The sequence below is a fragment of the Seriola dumerili genome, unplaced genomic scaffold, assembly GCF_002260705.1.
Source record: "Seriola dumerili isolate Sdu_G_001 unplaced genomic scaffold, Sdu_1.0 BDQW01000149.1, whole genome shotgun sequence".
NCBI lineage: Eukaryota > Metazoa > Chordata > Actinopteri > Carangiformes > Carangidae > Seriola > Seriola dumerili.
Genome location: NW_019174404.1, coordinates 7646070 through 7668338, shown reverse-complemented (window position 1 = coordinate 7668338; position 22269 = coordinate 7646070). Strand labels below are relative to the sequence as shown.

The 22269-nt window shown below is 40.2% G+C and overlaps 2 protein-coding genes across 5 annotated transcripts in view; both read right to left on the bottom strand.

Moving 5' to 3' along the window:
• The window catches only part of stxbp6 (syntaxin binding protein 6), a 58126-nt gene extending 53528 nt beyond the window's left edge, over positions 1-4598 (bottom strand). Inside the window, exon 1 of the mRNA XM_022751234.1 lies at positions 4302-4598. The gene's annotated coding sequence lies outside the window, so the exon portion shown is untranslated. The remainder of the gene's footprint in view (positions 1-4301) is intronic.
• An 11101-nt stretch (positions 4599-15699) lies between these two features.
• fermt2 (fermitin family member 2) overlaps positions 15700-22269 on the bottom strand; it is a 40899-nt gene continuing 34329 nt past the window's right edge. For 2 of the 4 annotated variants that reach the window (XM_022750305.1, XM_022750307.1), the window contains 4 exons: positions 20827-20847; positions 19385-19509; positions 19079-19220; positions 15700-18260 (listed from right to left, as the gene is read on the bottom strand). In XM_022750305.1, coding sequence (XP_022606026.1) covers positions 18087-18260; positions 19079-19220; positions 19385-19509; positions 20827-20847 — 462 coding nt within the window. In that variant the 3' untranslated portion in view covers positions 15700-18086. The remainder of the gene's footprint in view (positions 18261-19078; positions 19221-19384; positions 19510-20826; positions 20848-22269) is intronic. The other 2 variants (XM_022750306.1, XM_022750308.1) reach the window with 1 other exon arrangement.

Sequence of the window (22269 nt, the reverse complement as noted above, 5' to 3'; positions counted from 1 at the left end):
AAGGCAAATTTTCATTCCAAACTGCACTCTGATGTATGAAAGAAAAAAAACACTCATCTGCTGCCTCTCATGAACGTCTTTCATGTTGACTCATGACTCTGTACACGGCCTTGATTTTACAGAAAAACCTCCCACAGTGCACACATCTTCATGGATTACATCTTTAGAGAGTGATGTCATCCAACAGTGACACTTTGAGCGAGCGGTCTCCAAGATCACCACATGCACAGCTGGTGAATGTTACCTCTCTTAAAATAATTAAGAGATTACACCGTCTACCCTGCTGTTTTTGTGCTGTCAGTGTAGCATGTGATGCATTAAAATCTAATCCTACGTTAGTTCAGCAGCAAGCTACAAATAAGAGATAAAACTCTGTCTTGACATGCGCAATAAAAATGTTTCCGTCACAGGCCACTGAAAAGTATCATGTTTGTTGATAAGATGCCAGTAACACCAAGAATTATTATGTCGTACAAATACACAGTCCAGTTCATGCTGAGGAAAAACCCTCTCTGGTATTTCAAAAGACCAGTCAGAGAAAGAGAGCCCATGCTTTAAACAGTATTTCTACAATGTACCACTCCAATACTGCACTTGGGGGAATCAAACAGCTCTCTCTCTCACTGATCACTGTACTTTATGGCTGTATTGTGAAACATTGAGTTAGGGACTTTTTCTCTGTAATAACCTTGCAGAAAGTGCACAACAGAACAACAGATGAAATTTTCATCTACAAAGTCAAAAACAAGCACAAGGGTAGGACAGCCTATTCAAGCTGAGTAAGACTTACGACCTGATTTGGCTGTCCAAGTTTTGAGATCTACGATCAAATCCCTCCATCAGAACCAACTCAATATGCATGCCAGTCAGCAAAGCTCATTAACACAGTTTTTCTGCCAACTCAGACATCCAAGAATCTTCAAATATGCTTGATTTAGTCAAATCTGTTATGCCATTGCACTACAATATATAAAGTGAGGGGTATTAAAACAAGTAAACTGGGCCAAAGGAGTTTAAACTACGATATTAAACAATATCACCAGGCTTTACAGTACAAGTTATCACAAACTTTCCCAACAGAAATGACAACCAGTGCTACAGCTCAACCACAGTTCACATTCAGTAACTAGCACTCTGTTTGCTTTGACACTCAGACGCAGCAGGTTCCGAGCTGCTCTCTCCTCATGCTTCATTTTCAGCAGACTCAGGTGAAAAACAGTCTTTTTTTATTGTTTGTTTTGTGTTTGAAAGAGCAGGGTATCTAGATTACGCACATCCAAATCTAAACTGTACACTGTGTGCATGACAGTGCTGGTAAGACATGAAATTACAAGAAAGGTCATGTAATTGAGCAATACATAGATTCTAGGTTACAGATGAAAGGTGTGTGCTCAGCACAGGGATCATGAGGGGGAAAACCTAAAACCTATGTTAGTATCCATAATTGGCTATTCTGAATGATGTTAATACTGTAATTTATAGGGCCCTTCATTCTTGGGGGAACGTTACAGCATTTTGTGTGAATTCTCTCAGAGAGGGGAGCACTATTGAGGAGGAGCAAGAGAGAGAGCAGGATCAAAACCATTTTTTGCCTAGAGGTGCTTCCTATAATTTAATTGTTCTTTGCTCATCCTTCCTCTTTGTGTAATTTGTGTTTTTAATGTGGGCCGTTCCTTTCTTTACAATATGTATGGCAACCAACGTACATTATATAGTGTGGAACAAAAGGTAAACAACAACGTACACAAGAATAGATACCTTTGCCCCACTATGTTATGAAATAATGGAAACAACTTATCACAAAAAAGAATAGCTCTCCATCGAAGCAGCAGGTTGAACACAACCTTACACTGTTCCCTCAAAAAAGCAAGGATATGGAGGCATCCATCCATTTTCCTGGGTGACTCAGCTACTAGTGAATGTTATACAGTGCCAGGGAGGCATGGACTAACCACTAATCAATGAATGACATGCAAGGCCCCCAAATGAGCTCATTATTTATAGCTCAGCACCTTATGGCAATAAAACATTTGGGAAGGACTGAACAGTGGTTGGCAAACAGTAGAAAAGCAAACGTAGAGCACTTACCAACAGATGTCTTGAACACCTCTGCAGGTATCATTACCAGTGACTCAATAATAGGCTGGGCAATGGCTTGCGGCAGTAACAATACAAAAGTGTATGTACAATTAGGCTGCATAAGAATAATCTCAAAGCAACAGCACTGTGTCAGTGTACATAGCCAAAATTATAGATTTGGATGATATACTATATAAAATCAGCAAATACTCTTGGGTAAGCAGACAAAAACATAAACAGCCTTGTGCCTAACTACAACTTCTCCATTATTAATGTATTGCAAAACAGAGGAGTTGTTTATGATCCAAGCACAGCACACATCATCTCTGTGATGCAAGAGTGGTGACCACAGCCTCAATGGTTCCTTGGGGACTCTAAATCTTAGTGTCATTTTGTCAGAAACACTGACAGGCAGCTTTTTCTTCCTCTTTTTACTATACAATCCACTAAAAAAACAAGGCTCTTTATGTCTGCCTTCAAGGATATTTGTCCTCTCTGATGACAGAACAAGCAGAAGTGGTGGACACACAGGGAGGGAGCCAGCTGAACAGTTTACATTGTGCTGTAATTGGACAGTGAAGTATGGGGAAAGGTATAAACTCACCTTTTATGATGAGCCAGAGCAAATTAAGCCTAACCCTCCTGCATACGAAGAAGCAATATATTATCGCAAGTGGGTTAGATAACAGCACTGGGAGCCACAAGGGCAGGATTAGGAGCCTCACTGATAATCTGAACCAAACGGGCTTCCAGGTCCAAACCTGTCACAGAGATACACCAGTGGAGACAAGTGGTAATTGCTCCTCAGAGACACTCACATTTAAATACAACTAGCTTTTCCTCTCTTTAGACTCGGCAAAGAGCCAGCCCAAGCATTTTTTGGATAGATATTCAAATTACATTGAAATAAGGGACTTCACATTTGGTCACAGTGAAAACTCAAGACTTGTATCTTTAATTTCAGTGATGGTCATGTTTTCATAAAATTTCAAATAATACATGCTCTTTCATAAACTTAGACAATATTTTAACTCCTTAGGCTCATAAAATCCTTTTTCAAAGCCTTTGAACAAATGTCAAAAATGCACCCTCTCAAAAAAGCCAAAACAAGTCTGTTTCCGAAAATATTTAGGTGTTATCGAAGGGCTTTTAACAGCTGTTTATTTCAAAACACACAGCAACAAAAACACATTTTCATCTTGCCTGTATGACTGCTAAATGTTGTTACACTCAGAGATGCAACCACCAATGACAGTTCAAATGATTCACTGAACATTTAAGACTTAATGTTAATCAGATATGGATTATTTTTGCTGCAGAAAACACCAGCATAAAGGATGATTGTCTTGAACACCTCACTCCATATGGTTCATTAGCACCAGCACAAACCACAAACATCAGATTTCTTACAGGCTCAAAATGTGACCATATTATTTTAAGACATTGAGTGGGGATATTGTTGTCTTGTAATTTAATATTGTGATCATGTAAAAGAAATGTCTCATGTTGCCTAAACTGATGATTAAGAAGTGCAACCTACAATCATTATACTCAGCTATTGAAGTTGGTCAACACCCAAAATCTCTTAAAATTCCCTGAAATATTTGCACTTCCAAGTCTTATTGGACGGGGACTTGTTCTGATCAAATAGCCTATTGTACGAGTTAAGACATGACACCAGGATGTATGCCGAGTTCTTTGCTATACACTACCATAACAGCCTCACTATAGAGACAGCTCCAAAAACAAGGACACGCGGTTCACCGCCGTAAAATAAAACAAGAAAAATGTACTGTATTTTGTATGTACTTATTTTGTACAGCAAATGAATACTTACTACAATTATTCCAATTTAGTCAAAACAAAGGTAAGACCGCTTCATCACCAGGTTTGCTCCCTAAAAACTTAAAGAAATATTTATCAAACAACGCTTAGTTCATAAAATCAGGAAAAAGCGTCACGTTAAATTAAATTAAGTATTTCCTGCTGTGGAGTGCAACACCAGCACGTGCACTAACTCTTAATGAGATATGCGCGCGCACACTTGTTCCGATTCCACTGCAAAGTGGCTGAAAAGCAGTTGACGCAATTTAAACACAAACAACTCTCCCTGCGTCGGTGCAAAACGTTAATTAAACTTTTTCCATGCGGAAAACTACAACTATGCCCATTACATTTTCTAAAACAAAAGTAGGCTACAGCTTGACGTTAACGTTACTCACCAATGTGTTTCAACGATGCTTTCCACGTGTGGACCACAAATCCCTGGGTTGATTTCTCCAGCTTCTGTCACAGTTCACCCACTTCTTTCGGGAGCCTCTTCCTTACTGTTAGCTGTCTGCTCACAGTAAACGGTAGCATTTCGTGTTTAACATCGCGTCGACTACACTTCTCCTACAGTTGTTGGCGTCTGAGCTGCGGAAGGAGAGTTTGTTTTTTTTCCCTGCTGCTGTTTTCTGTGGAGAGACTGTCTGTCTGTCTGGGGCAGTGCGCGTGTGTGTGGGTGTGTGTGGCTGGAAAACCAGTAGCAGGTTCCCAGACACACGAGCCCGCCCGCCAATCACGTACAGTGTCACACTACCACGTAGCACGCTTCTTCACATCTGCATGTTTCGGGAGTTTCTTTGAACAGCGAGGAGACGAGGAGAAAAGTATCATGGTTGAACATTACACACAGAAGCCTTAGATAAATGTTTATGGTCCACAGTAAAGTAATGAAACAATCGACAAATCGATGACAAAATGTTAAAATAGACATCTAGTTAAGATTTTAGACTTGAAATTCAAACAGTTTTACAACAATTGTGATTGAAGAGACTCCTTTCTTTATGATGAATGTATAGCCTAATGGTGGCAAAATATTTTATGCTTTTTATTATTTGTCTCTGTCCCTCAGCACCTAAATATCTCTAAATATAGTAAGCCTCCCACAATATGGCTTAATTAATTGAACATTCCCACATTATACAAAAGTAGCATAATTCATTTGAATTACTTGTTTAGCTAAACCTCATAGTGTGTTATGAGAATATTACAAGTTATAATTTGGCAAAAATAATACTTTATGGCATTTATCATCCCATTTCTATGACTCAAACCTAAAATATGTATGATTAGTGGGGTTCCCATGATATGACTGAATGAACAGTAACTAGGTCATTCCACATGTTCACCATAAGAAAGTTGCTCAGTCTCTCTGAATTACTTGTTTAAACAGGCCTACACTACCTGAACATTTTCCAATAGCTCACTGATAGATGTGTGGGATGTGTCAGTGTTCAACAATGACCTAAACTACCAGCAGCTGTTGACCACCAATACTTTGTTTCTATAGCCATGCCAGCAGAAATCTGTTGCCTGGGAATTCACACATGGAGAGGCAGTGAAAGAGGCAGTGTGTGCGTGCGTGCGATTGTGTCTATTTAATGTTTTGCTTGGCTGATTGTGAATCATCCAAATTCCCTACAGAGCTCTAATTCCTGATAGATTTGGCTTCTTTTATAAGCCCTGTCTTCATTTTGAACAGACTTGGACACCACCGCCTCATGTGAAATGGTTCAAGTTTAATGTGCTTCTGTTTTTTGCCTCTGGGTCTTTGCAGCTGATCAGTAACATGTTGCAGAGGGAAATGATGAGCATTTAAGTCATCATTATTTGTCATGATAGGCAGACGATCAGTTGTACTGTACCAGATGTCCTTGGGTGAGTTTAGAAAGCCACGGTATTAAATAATGCACGATAAAGGATAAACAAATCCACTTGTGGCTGATAAACAGCTGTCTTGTAATCAAATATGAATGTTTTCTAATTTCTCCAGCCTTCAAGATTTCAATGAAAACAATCTGCTTAAACACTTTCTTGCTCATAAGGTGTCAGTGTAAGCACAGAGGACCAGCTGTGTTGGTGGCAGATGTCATTCAGTTTTTCACCGATGAGTACAATTTGTTTACCATCACACTGACAACAGCTAAAGCTCCCAGACAAATGATTCTCTCTATTCCATGTAGGCAAAAAGACTAAATCGGACTTGGCAGTTGGCACACAGATCATCAAATATGAATGTTCCTGATTTCTCCATCCCTTGAAGCTTCCTCAGGATCATATTACAGTTTGTCTGGATTTGTGATTCCACGGTACAGCAAGCTGCTCAACCATCTGGTAGAGCATGTGGAAGTAGTTCATTTCAAGAATTTAGAATTGAAAATGTTTGCAGAGTCTTCTGAGACAATTTTTTTATGCTTACCTTCAGACAATCCAATTTGATTTACACAGGCTGTCCCGTTGAGTGTAAATTTGGATCTGAAGGGGAATGTTTTGCTGCTATGGCTGTGAGACCGCTGGGACAGCAACAAGACGGTGCTGGATACAGTGCTAGACTCTGTAGACTGGGACTCTGTAGAAATACTGAGCTGTACCTCTGCGCTCCCCTACATGAACGAACGCTTTCACAGTAATGAGTCACTTTTTCCAGGTGGAGGGGGGAAAAGAGACTGTGGCCAAAGGGAGAGAAAAATCATGCGTACGCACACAAGCAAAGAGGGTTAAAAGGGCATTAGCTGTTTCCTGCCGGTGAGTTTGGGATTTCAGGCAGTTGGGTCTCTCTGGGGAAAAACCGGCTGGTGATTTTGCTCTGATGAAAGAGGCAAAACATTGAACCAAGTCCAGGCTCTGTATGGCACTACCCATCTGGATAACAGTCTGCAGAATGACTTTCAAATATGTTGAAAGCTTGACACTGCTCATTGCTTGATTCAATTCTGAGGTTGGACTTTGGATGCACGACACACCACAGAGACTGAAACATCCTCCGGGTTTCGCTCGTGTGGCTTGAAGTTTCCGAGATGTGTTGTAGGATTGGAATCTTCGGCAAGGGAACAGTGGTGGAAAAGTAACCAATCGCAGCTATTCTTCTGGTTTGTTTTACACAGTTTGTTTTACACAGTGCTCATGTGGGCTCACTTTTACAAAGCAATACTAATTACTGCCCTACTTTTTAAATTTTTTTTTATAAGCACATTACCAAATTTACAAAATGGTTAGAGCAGTTCTGAAATGTTAGTGAGCTACTCATTTAATTTTACATGAGCAATTTTCAGGAGCAGCTGTGCTCCCCTGACCTGAGCACAGTTTATCCACTTAAACTAATCTTCCTACTATTCCCCTATGATTTTCTATTAAGTAGCTTTAAAGTATTTTGCTCATGCTGTTCGCAGAGCTTCATCACTCATACATTAAGAATTATAATCAAATCTAAATGAATTTTTTAGGCTCCACTGCATTTATAAAACAGAATGGCACCTGTCACACTTATTGTCAGCTAAATAAATAGATATAGATGCCTCATGCGTCACTTTATACATATTTCCTTGTAATTCTATATGAGTTATATGGCATAATTCAAAACCTTGAAATCTCGCCTGGAATTTAAAAAGGACTAATGTGGGTTTGAGTAAAGATCATGCACATAATCACGAGCTTGGATCCGCCAAAGAATCTGTGGGGTTGAAAGGTTAATCAGGAACTACTGTCTGAGCTCCACCTGGCACTCCTTCTACCTCGGCCTCACGCCCCCTCCCCCCTCTCTGCACACCCTCTATCCGTCATCCCAAAATCCTGGAGTACATAAACATCCTTCCAGCCCGTGACGTTACTCGCGGAGCTGTGCAGGCTGGCTGGATTAGGGAGAATGAGGTACCTCAGTCCCCGTGGTGAGCAGGGTAAACATGGAGATCTGACGATAGAGGAATGGAACGGTGCGAGGGACCCTTTGCTCCAACCACCAGCTGCCTCTCATCTCCCCACATGGCCAGATGGCTGCCATACACTCACACACTCCCCAATACACTCTCCATCTCCATTTTTTCCTTTCTCTGTCTCTCTGCTGCACTAATCAAACACTGAATTCATGTGGTTTGTTGTTTACCCTGCACAGTGCGAGGCATGAAACACACACATCACACACTGTTCACAGAGCTGCATGAGAGCTCACTAGAGAGAAAAACACGTCTTATTGTGGTCAAGCTGATATGCATGCATTACTTCAAAAAGTGAGAGTGTGCGTGCACAGTGTGCGAGATGTTGCGTGTTTTCCTTTGAGATTTTATTGCGAGTGTCTCAGTGTTCCAAGTTGAGAATATCAAACAGTACGTGTTTGATTTTCTTTCATCAGGGTTGTTTTTTTGTGGTTCTTGGTAACTTCGTGGAACTCGGCACATTCAGGGAGGTGGACTGCGTGTTTGTATGAGGAGGGGGCGTCTCAAACCTCTTGTTGAGGTTTGACTTGTCAAGTGAGGAAATGAGTGTGCGTATGTGTGGGCTCTCCTTGCCGCACTCTTCGTGCAAATTTCACATTATCGAACCAGGTCAAGTGTAACAATCCGCTTTGATAATCTTTAAGTAGTGTGAAACAAGAAAATATTAAGACCTAGAACCTAGTATTGATTTTACCAGCAGGTGCCTGATAGAATATCTCTCACATGCGGCCCTTAACCAATCACATTAGATACTCGAGAACCATTTGTGATAAAGGACTTAGCTGAAAAAACTCCTGACCTGTTTTGTTTTAGGAAATTTGCTGGCATTACTGAATCTTGCACATTTCTCATGTTCAATTAGCTTTCTTTGCCCGAGTGCATTTCAGTTTAAGTCCTCTGGTGATCAGCATCAGTTGGAATACACCTGGAGTAATCATGCTCTTTTGTTGTGTGCAGAATTGTGTCCAGTGTAGCATGGAAATACAAATGAGCTTTCACAGAGTGTGAAGCAGAACTTGAGCAGAACTCCTTTTTTTTATGGCTATTACGCACTTTCTAAGGCATATCTCATCTGTATCCCTTTTCAGTGAGCCATTCTAGGACAATGGTTGTCAAAAGAATTAATCTGATTGATCCAGAAGATCTGTCAGATCATGGGAATCATCCATATGACCTTCCAGGCACTGCTGGAACAGAAAGACCCTGTCACTTCGTTAAAAATGATCCCAACAACGATTCCTAGAATCGCTCACACTGACATCAGTTTCGACAACAGTGTGTGAATTTTGGGATCAGTCATTGGAATATTCCTTTGCCAAAGACAGCCATTTTTATTTGCTTTGAAGCAGCTATTAACCATTCATTATCTGAACGTTCGCCAGCCTCCAGTAACAACTTTCATGCTCAGATCAATCATAGCTGCTTTGTTGCTGTAGAAAATATGGCAAAGAGATTTGCTTTGAGTCCCTGTTTTGAATACTGCATTAACAATAAACAATTGTTATTAAATCAATGACACATTTAGTTTTAATACAAAAAAAAAATCCATATTTAATTAAATTCAGAGTGCTGCTTTAAGAGGGAAAAAGGAAGGTCTCAAGTGGGAGGTCTCGCTAATGTTGCTATATTCTGTTCGCCTTATCTGGTTGGACAAGTGTTCACTTTTTATCCTGTAGTTCATTGTCTTTTCTTTATCTTGAAGTAAAGAATGTTTCCCTCTTCCATCTCTTTTTCCTCAATTTATAGAACAATGGATAAACACAATAAACCACAAAGCTACTGAAAATCAGCAAACCTGAGGAGATAGAGTCACTGTGCAAGACATGCAAAAGATACTAGAACATGTGTCAGGGGTGGAAATATCTTCATTTTGCATTTTGCTTTTCAGATTGGCACAATATGAAAGCAGTGCTGATGTAGTTTACATTACATCAATACTGTTGACGTTGTAATGGCTCATTTTCTACATCTGGGGTGTTGTGAACAAGGAAATAGTTCATGTAGAAATTGTGAATACATAGTAAATTATGCAACCTCCTACTCTAAGCCTACATCTGTTTCACTACAGAATACAAAGGAAATACAGTGTGGAATGCAAAACACCTCGCGGCTGTGATATGTCTCAGTCAGTCTTCTCTATTTTCCCTTGCCTGCCCTCATGCATCATGCCAACACTGGAGAAACATTTAATCTCACTTTGCCCACAGGCAGCAGCTTAACTCAGGAGTGAAAACAGGATTTTCAGAGGGAGAACCCATCCTGAATCAGAGCTAATACTCTGGAGTGTGCTAAAGTCAGATTTCAGAGCAACTCACTGGGCAAAAGACTCTATAAATGGAGCCACACACCATTAAACACAGCACGGCAGCCAGACAGTCGACTGATAAACGGGTGGCTCTCGCACACGTGTGTGTTTGCGTGGTTGCTGTGTGGTATTTCTCTATAGACTAATTCACCTCTGTTATTATAAAAGATTCAGCTCCATAAAAACCTCCTTGGAGTCTTTTGATCTACATTATATTGAAGAAGTCCTTCGATATGACCCCTTAAGTCTCTTAAATACATTATTTTGTAGCTTCATTGATACATACAGTATTGTAAACATTGGGACCTGTACCGCCTGTGTCCATAAATCACTTAACACTTTTTGATTACTTTTTAACAACACATACACGAGTCTTTTCACTGTTTGCCTCGTCTCCACTGTCCCTGCCTGCCAGTAACCCCGTCACTCTGCACCCAACTATCATTTGATTGCCAGATAACAGTAAAAAGCAGCTAATTTAGCCGAACGATGTACAGAGCCCTCTGGGTGACACAAAGAGCCAAGAGTCCAATTTTATTTTGCAAGTTCAATTTGGTCTCTATTGTCACAGGACAAGTGGTGTCACTCTGAGATATTTTCATGCTCCTAACACCACAGAGATGTACACAGGGGGCACTGAGACTTTGCGATGAACGCTGACATATTTCTTATTATGTCTTGGTTTCTGGGAACAATTTGAAACTGAAGATGAAGGCACCAATGAGGTCCTGAAAGGTGAAGGCCTAAGATGGGCTTTTGGATGTTATTGATCTAAGGGGATCAATTTATAAACACCTACATTATCTCAGTGTCTTACACTGAGCCAACTAAATTGAAAATTGCCCCTGGTGTCCCATTTGAGCCTCTGTTTGCACCTTATTTTCTGAAATTGGGCTTTCAATTATCTTTTTTTTTATTTTTTTTATTTCAAAGCAGAATTCCCTGTTGACTCTTGTCGTGTTATGATTTTGACAAAATATCTCCCAGTATTCTTTTTTTCCTCCTTGTTAGACAAGTCAGCAGACTCATGCTCCCATCATGCCCCAGGCAAAGACAGGTTCTTCCACCACCACAAAAAGAAAAAAAACACAAAAGAACCTGACACTTGTCTGTTTGTTCCAAATGTATTCCCTAACAACGCCAGCCCTTTCCATTACATTAAACTCGGCTGAAAAACAAGATTTAGCCAAACAAAACAGTTTTTAGTGAGCGAGGTGATGCAAATGAACCAATTCTGGGCAACAGTGCTTAAAGTCAAAAGGTCCCTGGGGGCAAAGTAGATTACTTTAGAAAAGGCTCCCAAAGCAAATAGCCAGAGAGAAGATTCAACTTGAAATATTATGTGAGCTGGAATACACAGCATCTGTAGCTTCAACTGTAATCTCTGCATGACCGTGCAATTCTTGCGTGCTGCAGAAAGTGATGATGCAAACATCTTGGCTCACAACGTTCCCATCTCATCTATTTAAACATCATGTGACATGACCTCATCAGATGAGAGGACACCCTCCGGATCAGCTCTGAGACTTTAAATGACATGTTTATAATTTCTGCAGCAGCATGCGCGATGTCCCGGACTTTCAGGCAAGACTAACAAAGGTGGATGACACAAGGCTTCCTAATACTCATCCAACAGATGAGATGCAGTGGTGTAAAATGTTGCTTATGAATAAAACAATTTCAGGTTTCTACTAAGACAAGAAGGGTAATCTCTTTTATAGCCTAAATCTAGTATATGAGTCAGCAGCAGAAACTTCAAGACAATGACCAATATGTAACCTTTTTTATGTAAAAACTTCCTCAATTAAAATCCCTCTAAGGTATCTGAAAGACCTTGTCTTGTCATATCTGTTAACAGCTACAGTATCAGTCTGACAAATTTCACAAGAATTAATTGATGGTAAAATGAATGTGAACCTGTGGGCTCATAGAACTGTTCTAGGCTTCGAACCAGACAGAGCTTTGACCAGAACATATGTTTTCCTACAGCCTTTAAACTCACAGTTTAGCAGCTACAGAATGTAATGGATGACATCAAGATAAGAGTCTTGGCACTCTTCAGTGTTTAGCCCAGACCGAGCCTTTTCCATGGAAACATATCTAGACTGAACTGTCCAAGATAATGAGAATAACATATGTCAATTCTTTTTAAGGTGGATTTTTTATGCTTTAATATGTGAACACAAGAGGTCAAGAACACAGACTCGTAGATGGAAGGGACTGTAAATAATGAATCCTACATTATTAGAACTCTTTTTTATTTATTTATTTGCTGTTTATGGTGAATAACAAGTCTGAGTAATCTGAGCAGCAATTACATGTTTCTCCAGCACAATGAAATTGTGATTCTGTGCAGTGTTGGCTTTAAAAGGGAATTAATGCAGAACACACACTGGAAAAACATCAGACTACTTAGCAATTAAAGTTTGTACCATTTATTTTATTCACAAACCAAAATATCCAAGGCTCTCATTTATGCTGAAAGCATTCACTTTGAAAAGCTATTGCATTCATTAAAGAAATAAATGTAGAGGCGAAGCAAAACTCAGCAAAAGTCTAAGAGTCTACATCCATGCCAGCTTCGAGTGCTTTGACGTTTTGAACTAAATGCTAACACAAGCATGCAAACATGTTCACAATGTCTATGCTAACATGGTGATGTGAAGAAGGGTATAATGTTTACCATTTTCACATATTAGTTTAGCATGTTAATATGCTAATATTTGCTTATTAGCACTAAACACAAAGTACAGCTGAGGCTGATGGGAATGTCATTAGTTTTGCAGGTATTTAGTCATGAACCAAAGTATTGGACAAATTTTAATTTTTGACCTGATGATGGAACTTGAAAAAAGGTTAGGGGAGCATCAAAGCCATTAGAATTCATCTTGAGGGGGACATGAATTTCTGTACTAAATGTCATGGCAGTCCAATAGTTGTTTAGACATTTCGCACAAAAACTCTTGGTGGCAATAAAGGATAAGTCAGGGGTTCACCAAAGTCATTAGGACTATTATCTGGGGACCATGAATGTATGTATAAAATTAGTTACCAATCCATCAAGCAGAGAGATTTCAGTCGGGGCCAAAGTGGTAGACCGACCGACAGACCAGTGTTGCCATCCTTTTAGCCACACTACTAGCCTGGCTAAAAACCTGCAAGGTCTCATTACTTTGTGTCATCTTAGCAGCGGGTACTTTAGCCTCCAGCCACCATGAAACGTACCCTGACAATTACCTTTTCACAGTTTGTGGCAGTAGTTTGAGAAAGAGAATAAAAAGCAATTGATCTAGACAAGGTCAAAACACTGGTCTGAAGGGAAAAGAGCAAGTTTTCATCAAAGGACATTTCAAGGCTTACCTGAAACCAGCTTATCAGCACATCTGCTGTCAGGGCTGACACGATCTATAGCACTCAGTTCACCGCAGGCGAGAGGGGTAAAAGTCAGAAACACTTTCCTAGAGAGAGATCTCCATGACATTAACACTGACTTTAACCGGCTGAGAACTTGAGGAGTGAGGAGAGCGGAGCACTGCTTCCTTGAAACTGAACTAAGCACTTTGTTTAACCAGGAAGCTGCTGTGTTGAATGGCAACAGGTGCACCTTTGCCCCCTCTGTATTGTGCTGCTTCTTTTATGTTTTTACTTCCTGCAATTTAATTGTTTGTGAGCAACACAATCTATAAATGTCATCCTCAGGTCTCCTCCCACATTTTCTTCAGTCACATCAGGGCCGTCATCCATGCCGTCCTCCCAAGGGATCTGAGGAATTCCACGTCACTGGGTGGAGCCATGGTTGGTGCGTCTTTACTTCCCATACACACTGTCAACACAATAGGCCAGATCCTGCTGGAATACGGGCTATATAGGGAACATCATAAGCTGCAGAAAAAGGCAAGAGAATATGCTTATGCAAAAAAAAAAAAAAAAAGACGAAAATCTTCCACGTCTAGACCCCATCTTAAAGTAAGTCTCGATTTGCTGCGTGCTTCAAAAGCTTGCTTGGAAGTTACTGCTGTCAGACACACCGGTTTAAGTGTTGGATTGGGACCCATCTTCGACAAGAACAGGGTGTTCTTGCAGAGCTCAGTTCATTGTTCCCACTGTGATGCTGCACACCTCACATTATCACACAACTGACTAGAAGTTAGATACAAGCTCAAATGTAGCGTCAACTATTAATGATACAATACTTTAAAGCTGATTATTGATCGAGTCTACTGTAAAACCAAGTTATTAGATAATATATGAACATCTAATCTCACACTATCTATTGTCCAACCTGTTTAAACTGCCACCTGTACTCCCAGTCATCATCATCATCATCTTTAGCATCTTTCTAAAACCTTTTTTTATTTAACCCATACTGCATGTGCCACCATTCTACATGAAACCACAGTGGACATCAGGGGGTGTGAGCAACTCCCCAGTTATCACAGCCACTAACACCTCCGTATCCCAGCCGCTCAGCAGGTGACAGGAAAAAAATGTGCCATGTCCACTGCAGGGGGATGGGCAAAAGCCTGCAAATAGACAGATTGTCTGCAGGCGTTCTCTGATCTAATCTCCTCCTCAATCTGGCACTTGGTTTCTGCTGCGATGCCAGGTAAACATGTCAGATTTGGGCGAAGAAACCTTTGGAAAAGTTTGGAACGCAGTGAGGATACAGGGGAAAGCTGGAGAGTACACATTGTTGTACACTGCCCTCTGATGGGGAAACATAACCAGTGCACATGATGCATCTACAGTGTAAGAGCAGTGTGAATTTGGATATGCATTTTACAGTAGTTGACTAAACAAGATTTTCTGGGACAGCAGTCAAACTCTGCTACTGTCACAAGGGAGTCCAGCTCCGTTCCCACCACAGAGCCAGCCCTCCTCAGCAGTCTATCTAGCTGCGCAGAATTGCTCTTTTTGCTGCCGCCTCCTCAGCACACAACAGAACACTGGTGACAACAGACCGGTAAAACATCAGCAGCAGTTTCTGGCTGAGCCCTGGGCTGGCTGCCGGGGGGGAAATAGTAATAAGGTTTTACAAGCAGTGGAAATATCTAGAAAATAGGGGTGCACAATTAATTGAAATCTAATCAAAATTGTAATATGGCCAAGTGCAATATCAAAAAAAAAGCTGCAAAGAAAAAAATCACAGGAGCTATAATTCTTCTGATAAAGGTAAAATGTGTCAACATTATTGTGCATTGTTAGTGCCGTAAGCATTGTGGTGCTACAGAGATTGTTTGGTACAAGCCCCAACAAAAATCATATCAAAATTTTTTCAGTTTAAATGAAATGCAAAAACAATCATTCCAACTGAAATTGTGACTCAAATAGCAATATCTGGCAAAATAATTGCAATATGACTTTTTTGCATATTGTGCAGCCCTAGTAGAAAATCGTTTTTTTCAAAAGGATTCATTAGTTGTATTGAACTGAAATGTAATTGGCTTTTTAGCTCCTTAGAGTGGGATTAAATTAAATTAATTAAATTACTTTTTAACACGCCTTGATCTGGTTGACATTACATTCTGCCTTGTGGCAAATCAAGGGCAGATTACACTCAGGTTAAATAAAAATTACTTTATTTTTTAAAATAAATGCATTTTTTACAGTCAGAGAGCAGAGCAGCAGGACATGCACTGCTGCTCCTGACACTGGAGGCAAATAAAAACAACATCAGAGAAAAACAAAACAGACAAGACTTGATTTTCTCTTACCTCTGTTAATTTTTGCTGATTTGTCTCAAACTCCAGGGTCTAAACAATGTGGGTCTCCTTCATATGGACATTATTAAATGGCACACTTTGCTCGTGACAAAACCAGACAATTAAGTGAAGTATTTTAAAAAGGCGCTGAGCAAATTAAATTTGCAGCAAAAATTGCTCATAAAGTATCAATGTCAGTCTAAAGAATGAGCTAAAAATGCATCTCAAGGCCACAGATGGTCAGCCACAAGTGGTAGAAGAGAAAGCAGAAAATCAATAAAATTAAGCAGTAATGCAAGAAAAAAAGAACACATTTAAAAAGGCATACGTATCTGTATTTTAGAAAAAAAAATTATAATATGTACTCGACAAACATCTTAATCAAACCTGGAGTTTGAGACTAGTGTTATCTTCATATATATTCATATATATCTTCATCTGAAAATTCAGTAAGACCACAACATAAGCAGGCACAATTCTGAATACTACACATGTTGACAGATGGCTTCCCCCCTTTTTTTTCTGAACGGAAAAACTTCCACACCCCCAAAAAAGCAGAAAAAAACTGTACAATTCTATAAAACGTTTGTGTTTTTACATTAGTTACAAAAAAATAATACTTTATTTACTGATCCTTCATACTGAGGACAGAAGAAAAAAAAACGTTTGCATATTCATTCTTCAAACTCAGTGACCTTTTGCTGGTGTGTAATGATAAAAATGATAATAATAACAATATTAATACTATACGGTGTGAGAAACAGAATGGCAATAAAGTAAAAGTTGGTACAAGGAAGTAATGATCCCTTGTATTATGTAGTGTACATGCACTAAGCAATGAGATGTCAGGGGTTTCAAATCTGGATGCAATTCAAAGCTTGCCATTGTGATTTTGCTACTCATCACTGTGGTCAGAACAGCAGCCAAAAACCAGACACATTTAGCAAAATGTTAATGTACTTTGGCACATAACTTCTGAATGTGCACTTCCAGGTCAGAAGATGAAAAAACCTAAACTGCCTAACCTGCTTAAAGTTCGGAAAGAGAATGGACATTTTGAAAAAATCATTTAGCTTCTGGTTGATTCTTTAAATATCTTTTTGAAAAACAACCATAAAAACTGCCAGTGTGATGAGACATTTTAAATACACATGCACTGGTGATACCTTGTGCCATTAGTGATCTACCCTAGTTCAACATCCCCACCAACCACAGTTTTTAAAACTTGTTTTAAAGAAACACTACATAGACCAACACTAGACTAAATGACTTTTTAAAAAAATGAACATTTTTGCAGCAAGGACATTAAGGTCAGTTGGAAACAAACAGGACACTCATCCCAAGTGCACTGAACTGTGTGTTTTCAGACATGCTCACCATTAGCAGTCTACTACATACAAAACAAAGCTCAGGCTCTCCGTGTCACACCTGTCAGCTAATACAATGAGAATTCAAAGGAGAGAATAGACTCTCCAGCTCTGAAACAAAGACAACAGACATCAAAAGCAAACAGAAATTTAAAAACAGCTTATTCATAAACAGGACTGTATACCGTAGAAGTGCTTACATGTGACTTCAAAGAGATTAAACCCTTCATAGAGTGGATAGGCTGCACACTGCTGTTTACAGATACCCCTTTGATTGGACTCTTTGATGAAGTCCATCTTTTAGGATAAATAATTAGATATAACTGTGAGTATCTGCGGCACTATATCACAATATGTTTTAATGACAGTTTGATGTCAGCTCTTTTAGTCCAGTTCTAGAAGAGAGAGAAATACACAGCGAGACAAAGAGTGAAGAGGAAATAAAGGATCTTTGGGATTAAATCTGGTGTATGATTGGTTTTAAAGGGTAGTCATGGACGTAAGTTGATGGCCATCAGTCCAGGAGGAGAGGGGGCAGGTGGTCGTAGGAAAACAGACAAACATCCCAGTTCAGGTTTGTGTAAGGCTTCTGCTCAACCACAGGAGTTTAAGTTCAGAGTTCATCTGGACTGCATTCACCACAAATTAGTGTTGTAACAAATGACCTTGTCAGCGTTAATGCAAAACAACTATAACAATAAAAACGGTATCAGCATGGCAACAGTTGTGCTGTTCTGGACGCTTCAGCACAGCTCCAAACAATTAAAAAGACTGAGAAAAAGTAGAATAAAATAAACCCATACAATGTGGTTCCACCCCCACCACTCCCCTCCTGGCCCCCCTGACCTACAATCGTTGACCCCTGGTTGTTTGGGGCAGCTCAGACCCAGCCACTGGTCAGCTTATAGAACATCTCCTCATCTAGAGACTCGTTCTGGTCCTTGGCACGCGTGGACAGGAAGATGTAGCCACCGATGAACTCGTGGACCACCTTACAGTCCACCTCGGCACAGGTGAAAGACAGACTAGGCTCGTCTGCAAATTCCACCGTCACCTGAGCACACGGAGCAGAGCACATTACATCACATCAGTCATGCTTTGACAGTAACTGGCGAAATGTAATCAATGTTACGTAATTCAGACAATAAGGTTAGGTGCTGACGTCCAGTGTTTCCCTGAATTACTTTCGACAGTGCCCAGCGAACAGGTGCAGGACAAGATAGAGTCTATAAAAAGACACGTCTATTATAACTCTTTTATATTGCCAGTTATGCATAGAAAGAAGAAACATATACACTCAAACAACAAACTGAACAAACAGTTTCATTAACTTGAATGAATCCAATACTAAAAATGTGGCCGATTTCTGATTTCTGAGTATTTATAAACACAATGGACGGTTTCAAACAAAAGGATCAAAATCAATGTGGCAGAACCAGGGAAAGTCTTTCTTTTACTCCACTCATTCTTTTCCTTGTTAAAACCTGGCACATACATTATCCACAATGCCATTTAGCTACTGACAGTTAAGTTGGAGATTTGGGTGTGTTATGCTAGTAGTGGTGATATAATGGTGGGTTGCCTCAACTGAGATGTAAAGAGAAATACAGAGAGACTCTGCACCCCCACATTCTTTTTATTTTCAAACTTGTAGTCTTCAGCCACAGCTGACGCCGACTCAAGAGACATCACTTGAGGCAGTTTATCAGACTCATCAGAAGAGTTCCCCTTTAGTTGACTCTTCTTTTCAGCTCTAGAAAAAACACTAACTTCCAATACTCTGAGAAAGAATATGACGTAAAGAATTTTTTAAAAAGCGATGTTTAGGGGAAAGCTGATAAAGCAATTTGTAATTTTCTAAAAGCTCCCTACCATCTTGATCTCCCAGTTGACGTTCCACTGTTTCATGTTGCTAAAGCGCCAAGTCTTAATGGCATCTCCGGCGTTGGGATCCATCCGGATCAACCGGTTATAAGTGATGCCGATCAGCTCCTCCCGCTTTACACCCTGGAACCTGCAGAGAAGAGAGGAGAATCCATTGTGAAATGAAAGTGTGTAGAACAAAGGACCAAATGAGTCACTGTCAGCACATAAAACTGAGAGTTTGGGTGATGGAGATAAAAGCACAAAGACACATCAGCAGTTCATTGAACTTTAGTCCTCTGTGACAGAACTTACTTGGCAAGGAAATGAGTGATTCCAAACTCGGGCAGGGACTGCCACGCCTGGATGAAGCGCATCTTGGCCTCAATGAGACTCATCTGGGCCACATTCTGGTGGGCTTCAAGGATCCGGGCTGAAATCTGATAAATACACAATCGCAAACATTACACACATAACATTTCAGTACGCTCCCACCATTTGTGTCACCGAAAACACTAACACATTCTCAAAAGTGAACAAATGTATCCCATCACCACACTTAAACCACCCAATGCACCCAGATCCAAACACGCACCCAATGCATAAATAAGCTGTGGCTAACTCCATAAAGCCATCAGCACACACAGTGTCAGCCAATAACCATAGAGCTGTCACAGTAAAAGTCTACTCCACACAGCTAGAAAATAGACAGACAAACAAATAATAAACCTATGAGCACCCCGGGGGGCCAGACTACAGTTAATAAGCCAAGGGAAGCGTTTAGTCTGTGTGAGTGTGCATGCATGTGTCTATTCCCCCACTGTCTTTAAACCTTCTTAGGGCTGGAACGCAACATTTTATCAACTAATTCAACAGGAAGAGCAGTTTTAACAGAGACATCCAGCGTGAGTTAACTGTCTCTGAGGATTCTGGCATCTCTTTTAATGCAGACTACTTTCTAAAGCGCGTTAAAGAGTTATGAATGCGCGTTTCCTACCCTCTAGATCAGCACTGATTTCGGTTCATGTGAGTGCATTATGAAAATCGATGAAATGAGCGATTCATCTCAGTGAACACCATTTTGCTCCTTCCACATGTTGCACTCAGCGACTGATTAGCATTACAATCATGAGGTGGGACAAAAGAAGCAGAGCAAATATGGATGTGAGAAATGAATCAATGAAGTTGATCATTTTGTTGCTGTTTAGAAGCAACACTCATGAAAATATTTATGACTTGTCGCAGCTTCTTAGCACTAAGCATTTAAACGAATCAGCACAAAATGTTCAATAGTCCATGTTTAACTGTGCTACATTGAACTGAAATCAGTATCTGTCTACTAAAGGGTATGTTCATCAATCTAAAAACCTATGGTTTGGTTTGATAAATAGCAGTGATAAAATAGATGTCCAGATCCATATGTTTACAATAATAATAATAATAATAATAATAATAGTTCATTATTATTATTATTAAGTTTTACTGAATGTTTTGTACCGGTAAAGTAAACAAAAATACAAACACAGAGATATGCGTCATATGCTTGTCTTATGGCTCCCTGAAAACATAAGAGAGCATACAGAAAACATACAGAGACTATCAAGAAGGATACTAGGATCTATTCTACTGTGACTATCAGCGACTATGATGACTATGTCATACAGCTACTTAGAGTTAGGTTAAGAGTTCAGAGTTGCGACAGTCATGCACATATCTATGGTTTTTTAGGCACCCAGTGGACACACAACTCAACTTACCAAGTCCCTGATATAGCCTGGCTGAAGAGGGGAAGTGGGGATGGGAGGAGGACACAGAGGAATGAAGGAGATGCATACAAAGTGAGAGAAAGAAATATTGGATAAAGAGAACAAGCAAGTAAGATCAGTGTTGAGGGAGGAGTATAACAAGCAGGAGACCATGACTGTAATAAAAAGGGACAAAGTTGGCAGAGGGTGTCATGCAGTGTTTGGCCACAGGAGGGACAGTACAGCAGCAATCAGACAGTGTTTCATTTATACATTTCAGGTCTACAGACTTTCACAATGGGCCATTATAGGAATTGCACCGCTTCTCTGTAATTCCTCTTCCATCCACAAGATGGTGATACATACCAAGCAGCATACGCTGGAAATACCAAAATGTAGAAGTGCCATGTCTCCAAGCTGCAGGAGTTTATTATTGTGCCTTTATCATTTGTTTTCTCTTATGTAAATGTACAGATTTGGCCGGACACCACTCTGGTTCACATAATCTAAAAATTCCTGTGTGTGTGTGTATATCCGCCGGGAGCTGCAGCACGGAAGTCTCCTCAGACAAATCTTGCCACAGGAAGTCCAGTTTAAGGGAGATGGGGAGGGGTCACAGCTGACTGAGAGCTAACGGGCTTTTCCCAGACAGTTTTCCCGCGCAGCATTCCCAGGCATGGCTCATTTCCTGGTGCCCCACACCCACTACATGAGTACACAGGCACATACACATACTGTACATACATATGCCACTACTCTTTCATGTTGTGCCTGGGGACACCCTCTATCAGACTGGGTTTGAGTGTGAGATTGGACCTGAGCCAGAAAGAGCCACAGCCCCAGAGAGAGAGAGAGAGAGAGAGAGAGAGAGAGAGAGAGAGAGAGAGAGAGAGAGAGAGAGAGAGAGAGAGAGACAGAGAGCGAGAGACAGAGACAGAGAGTTATACTCTTAAAAAGTCCCAGTCCTGCCCCCTGTTGACAGTAGACTCTGGTCAAGGCAAAGCATTATAAAAAGGAGGGCTTTTTGTTTGTTTTTTTTGTCTTTCTACTGAGATAATGACACATGGTACTGGAGTCTTCTCCTCATATTTTAAAGAAAGTGGGTCAGGGGACAGTGCACTATGACATTTGAGCAGCTAATCATTGTAACCAAGATAAGACAACTATTATTTTGTCAGTATTAACAGCTCCCACGAGGTTTTGATGACACATACAGTAAGATTCATGAGAGGTGTAGTTCTTGAATGCTACCAAAATTATTATTGAGTCATCTTTATTAAAATGATGAGTTCCTAAAATACCAATATTATGCTTTTCAAGAAAATTAATGAAAGGAACTCTCTATGGGAAAATATAGTACAGAATACACAGAACCAAAGGCGAGTCAAACAAGCAGTAGACCAGGACCAGGTCTCTCCTTCATACCAACACACTTGCTGTTCTTGATGGGTCAAA